Here is a 20,341-nt window from a genome sequence, read left to right as displayed (position 1 = left end):
ACAGGTAATCCATAATGTATCACAATGTCGTGAAAAAATACATTAGCGGTGGTCTTGGCAGCCATGTTTCTGGTTGAATACGCCTGTGTATATCTGGATGAAGTGATCAATGACTACAGGAATATGTTGTTGTCCACCCTTGGATGGTTCCAGTGTCAAAAAGTTCATACAGACTAGTTCCAGAGGTTGTGATGTCTGTATGTTCACTAATGGAGCCCTTCCTCGGGTAGTCCTGCGTCTAGTACACCGTTGACAATTCTGTACATGCTTCTCAATATCCTTTGTCATCCAGGTCAGTAGGCTTTAATTAGTGATGCTGTCCAATGCTCCGACTTGCTAAGTCCCCTGCTGGCACAAGCAATCACTCGTGGCTGTCCATTCTGTTGCTGGTATAGCACTGCTCCAAACCATGACTGCTGGCATCTGTGTGCAGTTCAAAGGGAGGGAATAATCCTAATAACCAAGAACTGGAGGTTTGGTAGACACGTTTTTGAAAGGCACTCTCCTGAGTCGGTCCCCTCTGCCATTGAACTTGCTCCATCTTAGGAATGTGACATTTCTTTCGATGAGTCTTTGGCATTAGTTCTGATAGAGGCTTGGCAATTTTGGAAAAAGTTCCTCAAACTTCCTATAGTAACCAGCAAATCCAAGGAATTTTCTGACGTCCTCTGGTGTGCAAGGTGTGTGTCAGTCCTGAATCTTGTTTATCTTTTCTGGATCTGCCTCAGTTCCATTTTCAGATACAGATACTCTTGAAAAATTGGCATTACTTCGGGGCAAGCTTCAAACCACATTCCCTCAATCTCTGTAGGACACGTTCCAATCGCTCTAGATGTTTCTCAAATGTTCTTGAAAATAAAATCAGATCATCAAGATAGATTAGACATATATCAAGATGTAATCCAATGAGACACTGTTCCATTAGACGTTGGTAAGTCGTCGGCGCGTTGCACAAACCAAATGGCATACGATGGTATTAAAGAATCCAAGAGGTCCAATTGTGAATGCTGTACGCTGCTTATGGTCCTTCTCCAACTCAACCTGGTGGTAACCACTCTTCATGTCCAGGACACTGAAATATTTCATCCCTCTGAGACAATCCAAGAGTTCTTCAATCCGGGGAAGAGCGTAGGAATCCTTGATGGTCCTACGATTCAACTGTCTGAAGTCAACACAACTCCTTGATATGGCTTGCCAGTGGGCGGACGTTGTAAAGTAACCGGTTGGAGTTCACAAGGAATTGCTCTCGGTTGTATCACAACAGAACGCGTGGTAACATTAGCAATGTGCACGTCTATGAATCCAGGATAACTGATGTAATACTCAATTATTATAGGGGCTGTCCAAATCCAAGGGCACAAACTCTTGGACATCTAACTCCTTTGGTAATGTGGCCTCTTAGTATTAAGCACATTCGATATCCAATATTTCTCTGAAGGGCACCTGGACACCAAAGATACTGATGCTCCTGTATCCAACAATGATCTGACCTGTGTATCTCTCATATATAAATCAACCTCATTCGTATTCCCAACTACTCCCACAGGAAATCTGTCCCCTGCCCATAGGCCTGATGTGTTTAAAGTCCTCCCACGACGACTGTGCTCGAGTCTCACTCGGCATCAATACTGGTAATGGCCTCCCTGTCCACATCGCCAACACTCTGGATCAGCTGCTTGACTTCCTGCACGTTGTGATGAATAAGGCGAATATTCAGTTTGGCATTCTGGTCTTGGGTTCTTACAGTTGGAGGGCTGTTGACTCCTCCACTGGTTATCTCCCCTTGTCACTTGTCGATTGTCCTGGGAGGTTCTCCAACTCTGTCCTCTTTGTGTATGATAGTCTTCATATCAGACATTTCCTTCTTCCATTTTGGTTCAGGTTCTCTTGGTAGTACAGGCCTGTTTCTGTTGGCTAGCTTATGTGGCGCTATGTTGATCTGCCTCGTTCTCACGGAGTGCTTCCAGTAAGTCCACAAAGTTATGGATGCTGTCAAGCGTGTGGCCATATATATTTTTCAAAGAGGATTTAAGTCCAGTCCACAGCATAATATGGAGCATCTCACCCCGTGTCTCATACGTGATGGAGTTATCCCTCATGGCCCTTGAAAGAAGTTCCTCTAGTCTACAGTTCCATACAGAAACATCCTCTTTCTCTTCCTGCCTAGCGCTGTAGAAGAGTGCCATACTGCACTCTCTCCTCTCCACGACACAAAACACGCTCTTGAACTTTCTAAGTAAGTCAGTGGAACTGACGCCTGGTTGCATGTGAACGGCAATCCTGGCCGCCTCCCCCTAAGGAATCTCTTACAGTTTGGTCTTTAGAGGTATTAAGCCTCAGGGGAATAAACCGTGTTTTTAATGAGACAATCTACATGATATCTCCAGACTTCAAAAGATGTGTCTTTGCCAGATTTGTCACCGCTCAAATATGGATGTCTGGGAAACTTCTGATACATGTAGGTAGGCATGCCTGATGGTGGCTTTGGAGCTGTAGCTTAGGCTATTCCCTCCTTGGATTCCTCCTCTGATTCGACTGCAGAGTATTGCTTCATCCATGCTGCAAAGTCCTCTGGGGTGTCTGCCTTGGGTTTAACACCTAACTTCTAGAATGTCATTACAATATTCAATTCATCACCGGTGAGTTCCATCCTTATAAATAAACACTTGTCCAAGACTCTCGAGACGAATTGTTCACAATGACTATCAGAGTCAACGACTAAAACACAACTGAAAACCACGCAGAGTGTAAAACAGTGACAACACACAGTAGACGCACAGTGTGTACCTGTGTACGGTTTGTGTTTAAATTTGGTTTAAAATGGTTTAAGTAAACATAGTTGACGTCCAACTATAGTACTCTGTACAGTGTAAGTATAGAACAGTTAATGTGAAAGCAGTTTCAAAAGTTACCTTTTATGACCCGATATTACCACCTCTTAAGGAACTATCACAACATTACACTGTCACTTATTAAAATCAATTACTTCACCTCATCACCCTCTTGTGGTTATGGAAGTGTAATGCAGTTGTACATGCGACAGCAACACATTGTAATGATGGCATGATATCTGAAACGGAAACACCATGTAAGGTAGGTATAAGTAGTACTAAGTAACTGTACATGAATAAGTCACTTATTACTTATTACTTAATGTGACTTCTGAATGTGTTACTTCATGGCTAACTAATGCAAGGTTAAATATCCAACTACTACTAAATATAACACCAGTAATACTGAATGAATATGATACTGTACCGTGATATATATATATATATCCAACTTGAGTTCAACCCCAGTGACTAACCAATAACTAAGGGCCAACTGTAAAACAATAATCCCATTAGATATACATGAGCCAAAACAATACTAAATTATTAAATAGCAAACGTTAGTATGCATTATGAGTGATTATGACGTGCCATATTGCCTGTTCAGTTAAGTGTTCTGTCTGTTGTCAATGGTAATGAAAAAACAATAAGGAAACCTACATGCCTATATAAGGGAACGTATACTACGTAGCTTTAGGGTAAGTTAGGTTTGTGTTTCTTTTCTTTTGAGCGAAAGTTAATAATTTAGTTACTCACCCACACAACACAAGACACATTCAAACTAAACTTGAAACTAACAAACTTGTAATATGCCAGCATGACTGTAATGAACCATGGTATACCAAAGCATGGGACACTAATCATGTCACGACAAACATAATAACGCGTACGCTTATATGACAATACGTATGTTAGATAACGCGAAAGACTGGAATAATCCACTATTCAAACACTATTGCATCCCGGGCAAACCATCACTGTTCTCATCCACATTTAGTTGTTGGATTCACACTCAATCATCAAGGTCCTCGCTGGGGGCTCCACTTTGTAGCTGATTGCACGTGCATCGCTGAATGATGTGACAACACGGCTACTTGTGTGATTCGTTTTATTTGATGACGAGTATGTGTGTTATGCTTTTTACACCCTGAAATGCACGATAACACTCAATAAGAATCTTGTAAAGTATGACAATTAAAATAAGAGCATGATACTTCATTAGGATCATATTTACAGATCTGAACATAGCACTATAAATAAATAAATTACTAAACATCCTAAAACTATCATAAATGTCCACACACTTACAATACATTTAACACATATATGATAATAGCCTAATAAACATATTCAAACAACACCCTGTCCAGGAGAATCAGACATTGACTTAATCTCTCACACATCATAACAAATACCTTATTTAACGTACACATATTTATATGATCTTATTTATGAAAAGATAGGTTTATATATGTCTGCGTATTTAATTGGAAACATACCTTCACTTTATATAATCTGTAACATGTGCCCACTTGCTGTCGTCTGTCAGTGACTTGTCAGTGTTGTGACTGAGGTGCAAGTGAGGGTTAAAAAGAATGCAAAGCTGACCCTGAGGAAAACAATAGGATAAACCACTCAACCAGAACACTTGCCCTGAATGACACAATGGAGCTGATAGGGTAGTGCCTGACCCAAGCATAACTAAGTAAAAAGGCGTAGTATCACCTCTTCATTAAAATCCCTAAACTAATACTGCAAACTAATACTGCAAACTTATACTAAATATACTTATACTAATATTAATACTAATACTAATAACTAATGTTAATACTCACTACACTATGTATTATATATACTATATACTAATACTGACACCAAGTGATTTACTGGTTAGTTGACAGTCAAACAAAACCTGTAACTGCCACACATACACAAAACTCAGCAATACATACATAGAACTCAGTCAAGCACACACACAACTCAGTCATGCATACACATAACTCAGCCATGCAAACACAAACTCCGTCATGCATATACACAACGAAGCCATGCATAAACAGAACTCCGTCGTGCATGCACACAACTAAGCCATACATACACACAACTCAGTCATGCATGCAGCTCAGTTGTGCATACACTGAACTCAGTCGTGCATACACACATCTCAGTCATGCATGCAGCTCAGTTGTGCATACACTTAACTCGGACGTGCATATACACAAGTCAGTCATGCATGCAGCTCAGTTGTGCATACACTTAACTCGGACGTGCATATACACAAGTCAGTCATGCATGCAGCTCAGTTGTGCATACACTGAACTCAGTCGTGCATATACACAAGTCAGTGATTCATACGGATAACAGCAAATCATATAATGATACATGATTTACGAGAAAAAAAGTCATAGGCCTCATAGTTTTAGGAGATGGAGCATTTAACATTAACATAGACAGGGTATGTGCAGGAAATAAAGAGTGAATAAGGCAGTGTGAATTAACAGAGGAGATCATTTGCTGTATTACAGTACGCAAAGAAGCAGAACTACCTTACCCATAACAATTCCAGTGACCTTGACTTTCAATGGCGGTAACCTTACCACTTCGTATGTACACAATGTTTATGGTTTCTTGATGTATCATGAATATTATGTATTTTGAGTGCAATAATAATATCCCGGACTTTTTAGCATAATAGAACACATTTGAACACCCTGGGTGAGTGGAATGTGACCTTGACCTTATAGATTTTGTTGTGTTTTTTTAAAATATTTGGGAGTTTTTCGAGAGTGATGCCATCAAACTGAAAGTATGTTGTCGATTATTAAAGTAGATGGAGAAAGACATATAGCTGCATTATATTGCAGACTGGTTTGAACATATTTTATTCACAATTGTGAAATGGATTGGATACAAGTTACCCAACCTAGAAACTGCTCTTCATACAGTTGTGATTTACTTAATGTCATTCATAGGTATTGTTTGAACTAACGATACGGCATCTACAACGCGCGGATATGCTGGAAAGTGGTAGAAGTCAGTCAGTGATTAGCAGACAATGGAAAAGCTAGCAACAAACCCAAGTCGTTGACGATTGACCAATTTAGGCCATTCCAGGCAAAAGAAAAAGTACAGGATCGAGGGAACCGAAACCAGGCTCTTAACATTTTTCTTTACTCAAAAGAGGCAGACTATCTGCACTTGTACACAGCAGACGTAATTTCGAAATTAACATATCATTTTTAGGTCTTTGAAGGGCAACCAATAGTGATACCTGAAATGACCACAAACGAATCCAAACTTGAATTGGGAGTCTTTCCAATAAACGGGTCAGTTTTCTGCAAACGCCGTTCCGACTGTAAAACGTCAAATACCTTCTACTTCAAATCAGGTAAGTCAACAAATGTCTTGCGGAAACGCTATTGCAAAGAATATTTGCTCTATACAGGTTCTCTTACCAGAATTACCATGCAAGTAATTTCTGCCTCGTTGTTAAATCTTGTGTCTTATTTATATTAAATGCTTCAAATCCTTGGCATGGCTTTTGAAATTTTCGTCATCCGAATGTCTTTCTTTTGAGAAATTGTTTCACCCTTTGCACATGTTCGTTTTCTCGTTTCTACATGAATGATAACTTATACACAACGAAACAATACAGAGTTAGACAATTTGTCTGAGACTAAGAACAAGTTTCCATTCGTGAGGGCAATATGATGTTTTATGGACCCAAGATACTGATACTGCCCAAAGCTAACAACAAGCGAATCCGATGTCACGGGAAGCAACAAAAGATGCTGCAGAACAAGTCTCGCTGATTTGCTGAAAATGTTTCTCGCCTTTGAGTCCATTGGCTTTTCCATTCGGATATTTGCGTACGCGATCTAAGAGATACCATGTATAACTTACATTTTTTCATAAAATAGTATTTCACGACATTAGAGTTGATGTAATAGATAAAAGATAATAGCTAGAACCCAATGGCTGTAGGACGATCGCAAGGGTGATGTGCCATGATGTCATTCACATAGTCTTTAAACTCGGTATATAACAGACTGGAAAGTTTTTAGCAGTATGGGGAATCCATTATTTATAACTTTCTTTTCATTCAAGAGACGTACACGTATGATGTATAGTGTTTACATCTGTGGCATTCTTCAAGCACATCATCTCTTGTGAATTTTGGGACAAGTATTTGTGAACTATTACAAGAAACAGAAATACCGTGCCGGTTGAGCATTGGTATGTTAAACCACAATAAGGCACTTTGTCTGTCCTCCTGAAAATCAAGTGAGCTTATTTCGTGTGCTGTTGTTCCATCTTCTTTCATAAACATAAATTTCTTAGCAGCCACTTGGCCAATATAGCTGAAACTTCCCACGAATACTTACACCCCAATTTGTTCAAAGTGCAATGAGATTTGGGATTTTAGTTTGGCTCATCATTTATGTACCGTTTTTCTCTGCGATTTAATTTTGACAATGATTTGATAATTTGCACTTCGATTAAACTGAAACGTCCTTTAGTCATTACTCATTGTAGTTAGTTGTGGAACTTGACACATATGTTTTTTTTCGCTATATTTTATTGCAGTATTTTAGATTATGACAGCACTTTGACCATACACTCAAGTACTATATATTGGCTATCTTCCCTTGAAAGTACCATCATGTGGAAACCAATCTTTGGAATATGTCTTTCTCCTAATGATGACATATTTTGTTCAAATCCTTAGATTTTAGTGTACTACTACTACTACTACTACTACTACTACTACTACTACTACTACTACTACTACAATTTCACCAGGATAAAATGTTCAAATAGATGACATACAGTGTAATCCCGACTGGGTTACAAGAAAGTAAATGTTCACTGGGTTGTATAAAGTGTAGTTTGGGTCCAAAATATTGATTTCAAGATCCTCACTTGTGCGTTGCTAGCCGAATCATCTCCGTTGATATCCACCTAATGCATGATGGGTTTACGGAGCACAAACACGTATATACCTGCTCACTACCTTATGTTACACATAATGTGTAGATGTAAACAGAATACATGCACATATTTGCCTGCTCACTACCTTATGTTACACATAATGTGTAGATGTAAACGGAATACATACACATATTTGCCTGCTCACTACCTTATGTTACACATAATGTGTAGATGTAAACGGAATACATGCACTTATTTGCCTACTCACTACCTGATGTTACACATTATGTGTAGATGTAAACGGAATACATGCACTTATTTGCCTGCTCACTACCTTATGTTACACGTAATGTGCAGATGTAAACGGAATACATGCACATATTTGCCTGCTCACTACCTTATGTTACACGTAATGTGCAGATGTAAACAGAATACATGCACATATTTGCCTGCTCACTACCTTATGTTACACGTAATGTGCAGATGTAAACAGAATACATGCACATATTTGCCTGCTCACTACCTTATGTTACACGTAATGTGTAGATGTAAACGGAATACATGCACATATTTGCCTACTCACTACCTTATGTTACACATTATGTGTAGATGTAAACGGAATACATGCACTTATTTGCCCGCTCACTACCTTATGTTACACATAATGTGTAGATGTAAACGGAATACATGCACATATTTGCCTGCTCACTACCTTATGTTACACATAATGTGTAGATGTAAACGGAATACATGCACATATTTGCCTGCTCACTACCTTATGTTACACGTAATGTGTAGATGTAAACGGAATACATGCACTTATTTGCCTGCTCACTACCTTATGTTACACGTAATGTGCAGATGTAAACGGAATACATGCACATATTTGTCTGCTCACTACCTTATGTTACACGTAATGTGCAGATGTAAACGGAATACATGCACATATTTGCCTGCTCACTACCTTATGTTACACGTAATGTGTAGATGTAAACGGAATACATGCACTTATTTGCCTACTCACTACCTTATGTTACACATTATGTGTAGATGTAAACGGAATACATGCACATATTTGCCTGCTCACTACCATATGTTACACGTAATGTGCAGATGTAAACGGAATACATGCACATATTTGCCTGCTCACTACCTTATGTTACACGTAATGTGTAGATGTAAACGGAATACATGCACATATTTGCCTGCTCACTACCTTATGTTACACGTAATGTGTAGATGTAAACGGAATACATGCACTTATTTGCCTGCTCACTACCTTATGTTACACGTAATGTGTAGATGTAAACGGAATACATGCACTTATTTGCCCGCTCACTACCTTATGTTACACATAATGTGTAGATGTAAACGGAATACATGCACATATTTGCCTGCTCACTACCTTATGTTACACATTATGTGTAGATGTAAACAGACCACATACATGTATACTCATATTCCTGCTCACGGTCTTGTATTTCTGTTTTTCGTCCTCATTTGTGAGAGAGTGTGTTTATTACGGTAAAGGCGCCACCGGCCCATTATACATGAAACTTGACATAATAAGCGCTGACGCGCCATATAATATGATTACAGTCTCTGTTTATACAAATATCAAATGATGGACATCCATATTATGCAAAATATTTACTACATTTCTTTAAAGCTAAAAAGATAAATTTAGCCAAATTATTTATGACCGTGATTTTCCGTGATGTGAATAATAAAATAAGCTTATTGTTAGATGGGAATTTATAATAAAATTCTAGAATAAGACTTTCTTTTAAGTCCTGATAAAATGGACATTCAAGACAAAAATGTAGTTCTGATTCAATATTAGGTATTACACAAAAGGGACAAAGGCGATTCTTACGGTCAAGTTTGAGACGTCGACCGTACTCAATCATTAGGTCGTGGTTGGAACAGCGGAACTTGCATAATGCTATGCAATAAGCTTTTACATTAATTACATTAAAATAATCTTCTTCGCTTAACTGCACCTTAATTTGTCTGTACATTTCAAGTTTAGAATATTTACCAAAGTCTGTTAGCCAATTTTGAACGTCAATGTCAATACATCTTTGTTTAAACTCGACTAGAAATTGTTGGACATTGACAACACGCTGTTCCATCCATACCTGTCAAAAACCATAAGTGAACAATAGATTTTTTACTTTTAGTGCCCAGCAATCTAAATTTTTCTCTGCTTAACTATACTGATATCTATATACATTGTACAATATTATATTTTCCCTTTGCCTTATGCACCTCATCCAATATTTAACTATCTTAATGTGTTTATTGACATTCAAAGAGTACCTGTAAAGCTCACCACGAGCTACAATGTTCGGAGTCGAGACAGAAAGTCTTAGTATTTGTTTACAAAACTTATCCTGAACATGAAGACTATTAGGCGAAGAGTGAAAACCCCAAACTTCGGCTCCATATAACAAAATAGGTACAATTTTTACATAAAAAATATGCAATAAGACGTTAAGTGGTAAACTATAAAAATCCTTAATTGATGATCTAGCAAATGATAACACTTTCCATGCCTGTTCAGCTAATATTTTCTGTGTAATATACCAACTGCCAGAACTAAAAAAAAGAAAGCCCAAGTATTTATACGATTTAACGATTTCTAGGTTTTCTCTACCCAAATTAAATTTCTCATATTTCCTCAATCTCCCAGCTTTTCTAAATACAATAACTTTACTTTTATCTGACAATAGGAATCTTGTTTGTTAATTTTAATTTGCAATCCCAATGGTGTACTGACAAACAAAACCATTGCGTCTGCGAAAAGCAAAAATAAACAACTCAATTAAGTCTAAACTTATACATCTTTGACCGTTTATGGCTAGAAATTCCACCAAATCATTGATAAAAAAAACAAAACAAAAATGGAGATAACTGGCATCCTTGACGTACCCTATATGCACAATCAAAGAATGGAGTGTAACCCTTTTCAAGCGAGACACATGCCTTTACTTTTACATACATATTTCTTAATAAATTATACATTCTGCCTTTAACATTACCGGACCAGAGTTTGAACAAAAGACTTGTCCTGTCTACAGAATCAAAAGCTGCTTTCAGGTCAATGAAGGCACAGTAAAGGCGACCCTTATACAACGAGAGATATTTATTGATAGCTGTGTTTAAAATAAAGATATTATCAGTAGTTTGGATTCCACGTCTAAAACCTGCTTGTTCCGGAGTGAAAAACTGTTCCTGCTCTCCCCATCTATACAACCTATTACTAATAACTTCAGCAAGAATCTTCCCAGAAACTTCCAATAATGTAATAGGACGATAATTAGCTGGTAGACTAGAACTGCCCTTCTTATGCAAGGGTAATATAATACCTAACGTCCAGTCAGACGGATACGTGCCCGAATATAAAATTGCATTAAACAGAAACTGTAGCATATATATACACTGTTCGGCGACATTCTTGAAAAACTTGATACTAATACCACTGAAACCTGGGCCTTTACCAGACTGCATACCAGATATAACATCAGTAACCTCCTGGATAGATATTTCCTTGTCAAGGAAGTCATCATCTACAGTTGATAAAACAAGATTTTTATCAATAGAATCAACATAAGATTTTACAACATCATAGAACTCAACTTCAGTCTGGGAAGTTTGAAGCCCATTGAGCCCACTCGGAGTGCTTAATATGACTAAATCCCACGTATGTCTTTTGTTTTAGAGTTTTCCAGAATAGTTTGCTTTTCATTCCTCTAGAGCACTATTCAGTTTATCAACATAGTTTTGAAACTCAAGAAACCGTTGAGACGAACAAAGTTGTTTATATAACGACCACGCCTCCGTGTACCGCTGTCTATCAATACTACTGTTAGTCGCATGAAAAGCACGGAGAAATCGACGAGCCTCACGACGAGCCATATCACATTCCCTATCCCATCAATTACCTCCCCTGCCAAGATGATAACCAGTAGAAACAACCGTCTTACAGTGATCAGCACAAGACTGTATTATTGAATGAAACAAACTTAGGGCTTCGGATAAATCACCATTGTTTACAAACAAATAAAACTGATCTATAACTGCAGAAGAGACATCATTCCATCTCGAGACAAATAAATCTTTACCTTCAGTTCTCCAATCATATTTAATTTTGGGAATCAGAATATCGTTTTCATGAGAGTTGCTTTTATCTTCATTAAAAGAAAGTGAATAAACAATAGGTAAATGTGAAGATTCAACCTGGTTACCAACATCAAAACCTGCAAACAACTGGAATGAGTTATTTGTACATAAAACGTAATCAACGACACTCTGTCCGTTGTTTGCTTTACATGTAATTTTACCAATACCTTTATCATCAAAAAGACGACTATTACATATTTTAAGACTATTACCTTTACAAAGTTTCAACAAATCAAAACCTCTTTTGTTTATTATACAGTCTTGAGACAGACGTGGTTCAAAGTTATCATCACTTTGATAGTTCATATCATCGTCGATTGGGAGATGGGTTGGGTCATCACTTTCAATAACATCAGAGTTAACACCATTGCCAGTCCTAGCGTTGAAGTCACCTTATAATTATATGACAGTTCGGATCATTCAATCGAAAATTTGCAATGTTTTCTTCTAAAAACTCAAATATTTGTTCGTCAGCGTGTTTACTCAATCCTGCAGGTGAATAGTAAACAATACCAAAATACAACACTGGAACTAAATCTGGAAATTGAATTTTCAACCACATCATATCATTACAACAGCTTGTCAACATTGTCATGAGATTTAAAATATTGTTCTTAACAAAAACTGATATTCCACCAGAGTTGCGAAATGCACCAGGAGATTTTTTTCTCAACTGTGTAAAATTAGGAATGTTAAAGGTGTCCTCATTACACGCCCAAGTTTCAACAAGAGCTATAATACTGAAAGATTTCACAAAATCTATAAAGGATGTATGGAACTTATGTTTAAGTCCCTCAATGTTCCAAAAAAGCACATATAGGTTGCTGTCAATCGAGGCTGGCCTTGACCACACCCCTATTTATAAGTAGACTGGCGAGTATAGTAAGGAGCTCTCTTCCACGATTTCAGGGTAGAAACTAGCTCGATGTCGTCTCCCGCGTCGTTAAGTTTGTACATCTCGTTGTCGATCTGGAGCTCGTCGAACTTTATTGTCGCGAACTTATCTTCTGCTCTAGCTTGATCCAGGAAGGTTTTAAGTTTTCGGCGAATAGAGCGGAATCTTCCAGTAAAGCCTTGTGATATATTCACTGAATGACCCTTCAACTGTTTAGTAGCCTGCAAGATCGTCATCTTTTGTTTGAATGTTTTTACTGTTACTAAGATGGGACGACTGCCACGTGAATTAGAAGGGATACGTTTCACTCGCTCAAACTCAATAGGATCAGATATTTTCATAGTGTTTGTAAGCACATCAGTTACCTTAGAGGCGGTGTCGTCGTACGATTCTCCTGCAGACTCGTCAATGTTGAAGAAAAGGAGTTTTTTTCTGGCGTGAAGCATTTTCAAGGAAGTCCAACTTCCCAGCAAGGTTAGTAACGGTGTTTCGTAGTTCGATGTTTTCTTCTTTTAGATCACCAACCGTAGTTTCGACAGCGTTGATTTTATCCCTGAGTTTCAAGAAATTGTCCTTCAATTCCAACCGCATATCTTTCTCCTCTGACCGCATGTCTTTCATTTCCGACCTCATGTCTCTCAGTTCACGTATAAGTTCCGTCGTTGAGAAATCTCCCTCTAGCAACGTTGTTTGTTTCTTCGGTGGGCCAGGGTTCTGCTCTACGTCGTTAGACAGTATGAGTAACAGAGACGCAAGTAGACAGACTGTGACTGCGTGTCTCGCCCACGGCACGCGCAGCACGTGCATATGCATGGCCGACCTTCCTTCTGCCTTTTTTAACATGAGATGGATATTTATTGGTTGAAAAGAGCCAATTTTCGTACGAAAAGTATGAAAGTCACAACCCATGTTTCTTTTTGGTCGACCATACAAGTTTATGTCCTGGAATTATCATTGACACAGCCATGTTTATCTCTGAAAACTCCAATTTCACCGGAACTCTGTGTCCTGCGTCCTGCACCAACAACTGCTAGGTGGCACCCCACTAGTGCTAGTTTGATCGATTATATTTTAGCTTCTTCGTTTACTTCCATGAGAACTCCAGCTGTAAGAACTGCAGCCCAAAGTAGATGCCGGTGTTATGTAACCACAACTGGCCTACCCCTATCAGTGATAATGGAATAGCCTCTCCAGTTACCCTTTAGAGCTTCAGTAATCTCTTTGAATAATGATAAGAAATATAAGAAAATAAATATACTGATAAAATAAATTAAATAAGCCAACATTGAATTTCCCGATGCAGTTGTGAAAGGGTGCTTCTTCCACTTTGCACAAGCCATCTAGAGAAAGACTCAAAGTCTAGGCCTTGCTGTATTATACGCAGAAGACCCTGAGGTGCAAAAATGGATTCGGAGAGCAGCTGGACTTCCTCTCCTCCCTGTCAACCTGGATAGAAGCCACGGAAGCGACTCTTTGGGCGCCACAATGACTAGGTTGTGGCATAGACCTTATCTCGACTATGGGTCTTTGTTCCCTATCGGTCTATGGAACCACTACCCGACAACTGGATCAAGAACAAACAACAACTTAGAAGGATTCTATTCCCAACTCAATAAATCCTTGTCTTATCATCACCGGAATCTCTTCTGATTTTCTGACATAATCAGTTTCATTGAGAAGTGTGAACGTGCCACATTGAACTAGATTGATATTTCGGTGCTGCCCAACGAATCTATAGAGAAAACGATAGCGCAGTCTTGAAAGACTGAAAGTTCAACTGCAAAGACAAGAGAAATCTTCTCTACGGTACCTGGATGCCGTGAGCTAGTAAGGTGATCTTGGCTGACTCTGTTGTATATAGAGAGTATGTGACAACTTGAATGCAGAGATTGCTGACTTTGACTTCGTTAAATTATATGTATGAATGTTATGTTATCATGTATGTAAGACGGTGAATAAAGTGCATAATAAGACGTCAAGTATCATGTTGTTCTTATGGCAGTAAAAAGTGGGCCAGTCCATTAACATAAAGGTGGTAAACACCAATCGACCTGACCACTAGATAATAACTTTTGTTGTTTTAAGCTGCAGTTATTATGGGATGTAGTGTGATACCATGTCGTACTGAATCTACACATCTTCTATTGACGTTTCCCTACGATAATCATTCACTGAAACAAAAAACAAAATCATCTTAATTTGTTTGGGAAGAATTGATGAATAAATCTGTGGATACAGCATTTACAAATATTGACATAAGTATCGAGGATATAGTGGAGTGGTTGAAAGTTGACAAAAGGGAGAAAGCATCAACAGATGGTTTGATGACGATCGCCTGAACAAAGATAGACGTAGGGTTTTGAATAATTTTAGAAACTATGAAGATACAAATTCTCTAGGAGACTACAATTGCAGTGGAAACAAGTATAACGCTACTTGCAAACACCAGAGAAAAGATAATCTGAAACGAAATGCCACAATTAACGGCGGCTTAAATACTTGAAACAATTGTTTTTCATTCGTCGATATTGACTGCAAAGAATACACAACACAAACAAATCCTCATGGACAATCTGTAACTGAGATTCTCGATTCACCAATATGTAAGAATGATATACTGGAAAGTATACAACATCTTAAACAAATCACCTTGACGACACAATACTCTACCTGAACTGTTTAAACATGCAGCATCCCTATTACTCCCTCATATCGAACTCCTATTTAATGTACATGTAGTATCAGAACAAACGGACGTTTCCCTGATTGATGATCAATGGGCGTAATAGTACCTATACATAAACAGATGAACTGAACGATATGGATCCTTTTAGAGGTATTGCTCTTCTAAGTATACAAGTGTATACATGTGTATGTATGTATGTATGTGTATGTGTGTGTATGTGTGTGTGTGTGTATGTTTATATGTGTGTGTGTGTGTGTATGTATGTATGTATGTGTGTGTGTGTGTGTGTGTGTGTGTGTGTGTGTGTGTGTGTGTGTGTGTGTGTGTTCAACGAGAAAACCGATTTTGTCAAACTAATGCAGCCTGAATAATGTTGAAGACGAGTAACATTTTTATCTTGCGTGCGCAATATACACACCATTAAGACATACATATCTACCAGATTACTATTATGATGACCCAAATTGTATCAAATTTGCGTCCTTGTCAACTCGTGCTAATAGTTGACGTTTACAAAACTTATATATTTTATTCATCATGCAAACCAGAAAAAGCATTCTCTCACAGAAATAAGCATGCAGCACATCTCAGCAGTAATAGGTTTGTGGCCTCTTCAGTACCAAATAAAATTGAGATATGTACTTGCATATTCTCATAAATCCCCAAATTATTAAATATAACATGGCTTGCATGTTCTAATAAACGACACGTCCTTTTATTATCCGTTAAGGTAAATACCTTAAAAGATATTTTTTTACATTTAGCCTCAAGGTATGTCATAAAAATGTGCATGATTGCAACAAAAAAAAGTGAAGTGATGAGTTCCATGTCTGATATGTAAATGTTACAAACGTCAGTAATGATTTATGTATTCCATATATCAACACACAAAACAATAAAAACATTAGTTGAATATTGTTGGAATATTGTTAAAAACGGCATTAACCATACTCACACAATCGATGGCAATTTTTGTGCATCAGGTTGTTGCCTGTCATTGGTGAATTGTAACCAATGATGACAGATATTATATAATTTGACATTTTGACACTTACTTATTTCCTTTTTGTTTCAGGTGAAAGAACGACAATAACGACTCCCACTCCAACAGGTTTGTTTTTTCCCCTTTAGTTTTGTATGCTGTATGACTTCGTGTGCAGTTAATGTTGTCTAAGATGGTTCCATTGTTACGGACAATACTATCATCCATTTCGCAGATAGTATTACATTACCATTCACGACTTCTAAATGAAATGCTCTGTTTAATGACAAGAACCATTGTTAAAAAAGCATTTGAATAACCACACGATCTGAGACTAATTGCAGTTTTGATTAGTGTAAGCAAATATAAAGGAAAAAATGAAACCTAGCATCATTTAAAGTTCAATAAAAAAATACATTTTCTGAAATTAAATAAAACATCTCCTCGACTTTAAGGTTGTGATTCACAATTTGCACGTGCATGTTTATGCACGGCGCACCATTTGGATGTTTGAGTGTTTGTTGGGAGCATGATACTGTCACACGTATTTTTAATGTGTACAACATACACTGATTGTTTAGCTATCAGGTGCTAAAAAAACCCTTTTGTTTAAGCGTAAATAACGCTTAGGCAAAACCACGGCTTGCTGAAAATCAAAGTGTTAGCGCCGTGGGTAAGCTGCAAACAGGAGTTGGGCAAAAGGAAGTTGCCAGACAATTAAATGTTCATCGAGACACAATATTATCTCTTTGGAGACGTTATCTGCAGCAGAACAACACTAGTGACTTTCCACGTAGCGGTCGTCCACGTGTGACGCCACGTCAACAAGACCACCGAAATCGTTTGGTGCATCTACGGAATCGATACAAAACTGCCATATTAACAGTTCTTGGGTTATGACCAATAAGGGGCAGAACCGTATGCAGCCGGTTCAGGGAGCACAACATGCGGCCCCGACGTCCAGCGATACGCCAAATTTTGCTTCACCGCCTGGCACCACAAGCTTGGTGCATACCACATCTGAGGTTCAAAAGACCAGACTGGGACTATATGATGAGTACAGGTTTCATCTGTACAGCTCTGATGGTCGTGCAAGGGTCTTCAGGCGTCTGGGAAAACGTTTTTAGCGACGCTTGCGTTACTCAGCGTCGTCAGGTTTTTGGCGTTGGAAGTGTATTGGTACGGGCTGGCACCACAAGTCATGGGAGGGAACACAACTCATCATTGCTAATGTCAATTTTAATGGCGTACGCTACGGGGAGGACATCGCTCAAGATCATGTTGTACCTTTTGCTCAAATGCAGGGACGTAACGTCACGTTGCAGCAGGATTCCCGCCAATACGTTGCACGTTTTTTCACAGACTTTTGAGGCAGCATGACATTGCTGTACTGCCATGGCCAGCTGTTTCTTCGGACCTCTTCCCCACAGAACATGTCTGGGATGAGCGAGAACGACACCTACGACATGACCAGACCCAGCACATAACGCTAGCTCAGTTGGACCAATGCTTGGTTGACATTTGAAATAACATCCCGAAGGCTATTTTCAACCATCTAGTGTATTCAATGCACCCCGCTGACTCGCCTGTATCAACGCATGTTCACATCCGATATTGACATTATTAATTGAGTTGTTACACCATCCCTCGTTTAGGTCTTTTCTCTCTGTCTCCTGGTACCAGGTATGGGTTTTATCAATGAATGTGTTAAATGTGATAAAACATTGATCAGACAAATGCCCAACTAATATGTTTATATGTTCAATAACATAGCATTTACACCACTTCATATGAAGTTACCGTTACTTGTTTTGTTCGTATTCATTGCATGTGTTGTTGTGTGAGATTTTATAAAGGGTCAGTAGGGCTGGAACCGAGATGGTTTTGTCTTCTTGTTCCTCTAAAAATCGGAAATGTGTCCACTATGTCTGGTAACGCTCTTGTCATTTATTGCAGGAGATACCGTCACGATAGTTCTGGGAGTTCTGATAGCTTTTGGTGTTATTGCCCTTCTTGGAGTACTTGGATTTCTATACTGGAGACGAAAAAAGAGGTAATCCACAATTAATGAAATCAGTGGAACTTTGAGTAGGCTCTGATTATGGTATCGTGAAGAGTACGTAACCTTGCTATATTTCAAACTGGGATTGTTAGAAAGTCTAACAACTTCAATTTCATATAGGATATATAACTTCTTAGAAAAGGTACCAAGGTTTCGTTACATAATTCTTGCGAGTCGAGCTCATAAAGCTACAATTATCTGGACAAGGTATTGTGTAAATGGCAACATATTGTCAGGAACTGATTTTATTTCTTTATCCACAGGAAACCGAACCAAATCACACAAGACAGGGAAGCAAGTGCACCAATGACGTAATGCATACCTACTCTCGTGCTCAATAAGTATGCCTCTCCAGTGATCTCAAATGATGGAAGTGGAACCTAAAGTGATCTGAACGTGACGAAAGAAGAGCAATTAGATATTCTAATTTGTCTGCGTTATTTAAAGGATACATCCTCTTGATGTTTTCTTAATGGGATTAGCATGTGGAATGTCTTTCATATTTCATGCCCCCATGGTGTAATGTCCACAGCTGGTGTATAACTGGGGAGTGTAGCACTTGTTAACTACGTCATCCTGCTCAGTACGAATGTAACCGCGAGGTCGTGACATATTAGCATTCACAGTTATGCCAAGTAATGTTTCTGTTTCCCATCGTGCATTGGGCAAAGGGAGCTTACCCATTTAATGAAAGTCCATAATTGTCTCAATGGACGTATTGTTTAGTTTTCAGCCACCCATGGACTCCTTTATCAACCAAATTTTCAATATTTGAGTCACGTGTAATTGCACGTGAAAAAGTCTTTCATCTTCGAGGCTGCAATTTAGCTTGGTGTCCGCAGGTTTATTTCTGGTTCCATGGCATCAAGCCACATTCACCTGATTCTAGAAAGGATCTTCAAGATCATATTTTGTAGGACTGTGACGCACGAACCAGTCATTGAAATATTGAGTAGAGCCTTACGCTGTCCATTTGACATGATGACACGCAAGCACCAACCCTAACCACCCTGTCAATCTAAGTCGCCTCCGACGACAAGCATATGTTGCTGGGGACTAATTCTACCTCAATCCCTACGATGGTATTTTCGTTTCAGACTAGATCCGGATGCATGTGCTTTCAGGACTTTATTTTGCATCTATTTGTATCTAAATACATTGGTTTCAACAACAATTTGTTCATCTTCTCAAAATCATATTCCAGAGGTTCTTTCCCTAAATGAGGATAGATTGTGTATGAATGTCACGAAGTACTTGTACCATTCAAATACATAAAAAACGACCAAAATCTCTATGAAATCTCTACTAAAAGCAGAGTCCATTGTACGATTGCAAGTGTATCATGTGCATGTGTTCTGAACGTAGAGTTGTAGCTATATATAGATGGTCCTCACGTTTAGTAACAGATACCTCATGGATCAAGGTACGAAGTTTTTCCACTAGTCTCAATTTTAAGAGACATTACATGTAAAGATATGTCACAGTGTCAGAATGAAAGCCATCAACACCAACATCATAGTGCAAATCTAAAAGGACCTCTCATTTCATATTTATATCAATGAAAACTACACATGTGTGTTGGAAAGTCATGACTGACAGAGTGTGTTTATAAGCAGGACAGAATATCATGGGGAGGACCTTCACACATTGCACATACCACCCCTTCGCCTCTTTACTTCCTTGATAACGCACGGGTAAAATCAATAACCCACTCCTTCTCCAGATGTAAATAGGGATCACAGATCTCCGTACAATTAAAGCTAATTAT

At 38.5% G+C, this 20,341-nt stretch overlaps 1 protein-coding gene across 1 annotated transcript in view; it reads left to right on the top strand.

Annotated features, from left to right (window-relative positions):
- LOC125381505 overlaps positions 1–20,341 on the top strand; it is a 48,823-nt gene that overhangs the window by 26,448 nt on the left and 2,034 nt on the right. The window contains exon 6 of the mRNA XM_048398107.1: positions 6,075–6,219. Coding sequence (XP_048254064.1) covers positions 6,075–6,219 — 145 coding nt within the window. The remainder of the gene's footprint in view (positions 1–6,074; positions 6,220–20,341) is intronic.

This window comes from Haliotis rufescens, unplaced genomic scaffold (assembly GCF_023055435.1).
Source record: "Haliotis rufescens isolate VD_foot unplaced genomic scaffold, xgHalRufe1.0.p SCAF_18, whole genome shotgun sequence".
In the NCBI taxonomy this organism is placed as follows: domain Eukaryota; kingdom Metazoa; phylum Mollusca; class Gastropoda; order Lepetellida; family Haliotidae; genus Haliotis; species Haliotis rufescens.
Note: the sequence above shows the minus strand (reverse complement) of the source record. Positions and strands in the feature narration are given on the sequence as shown.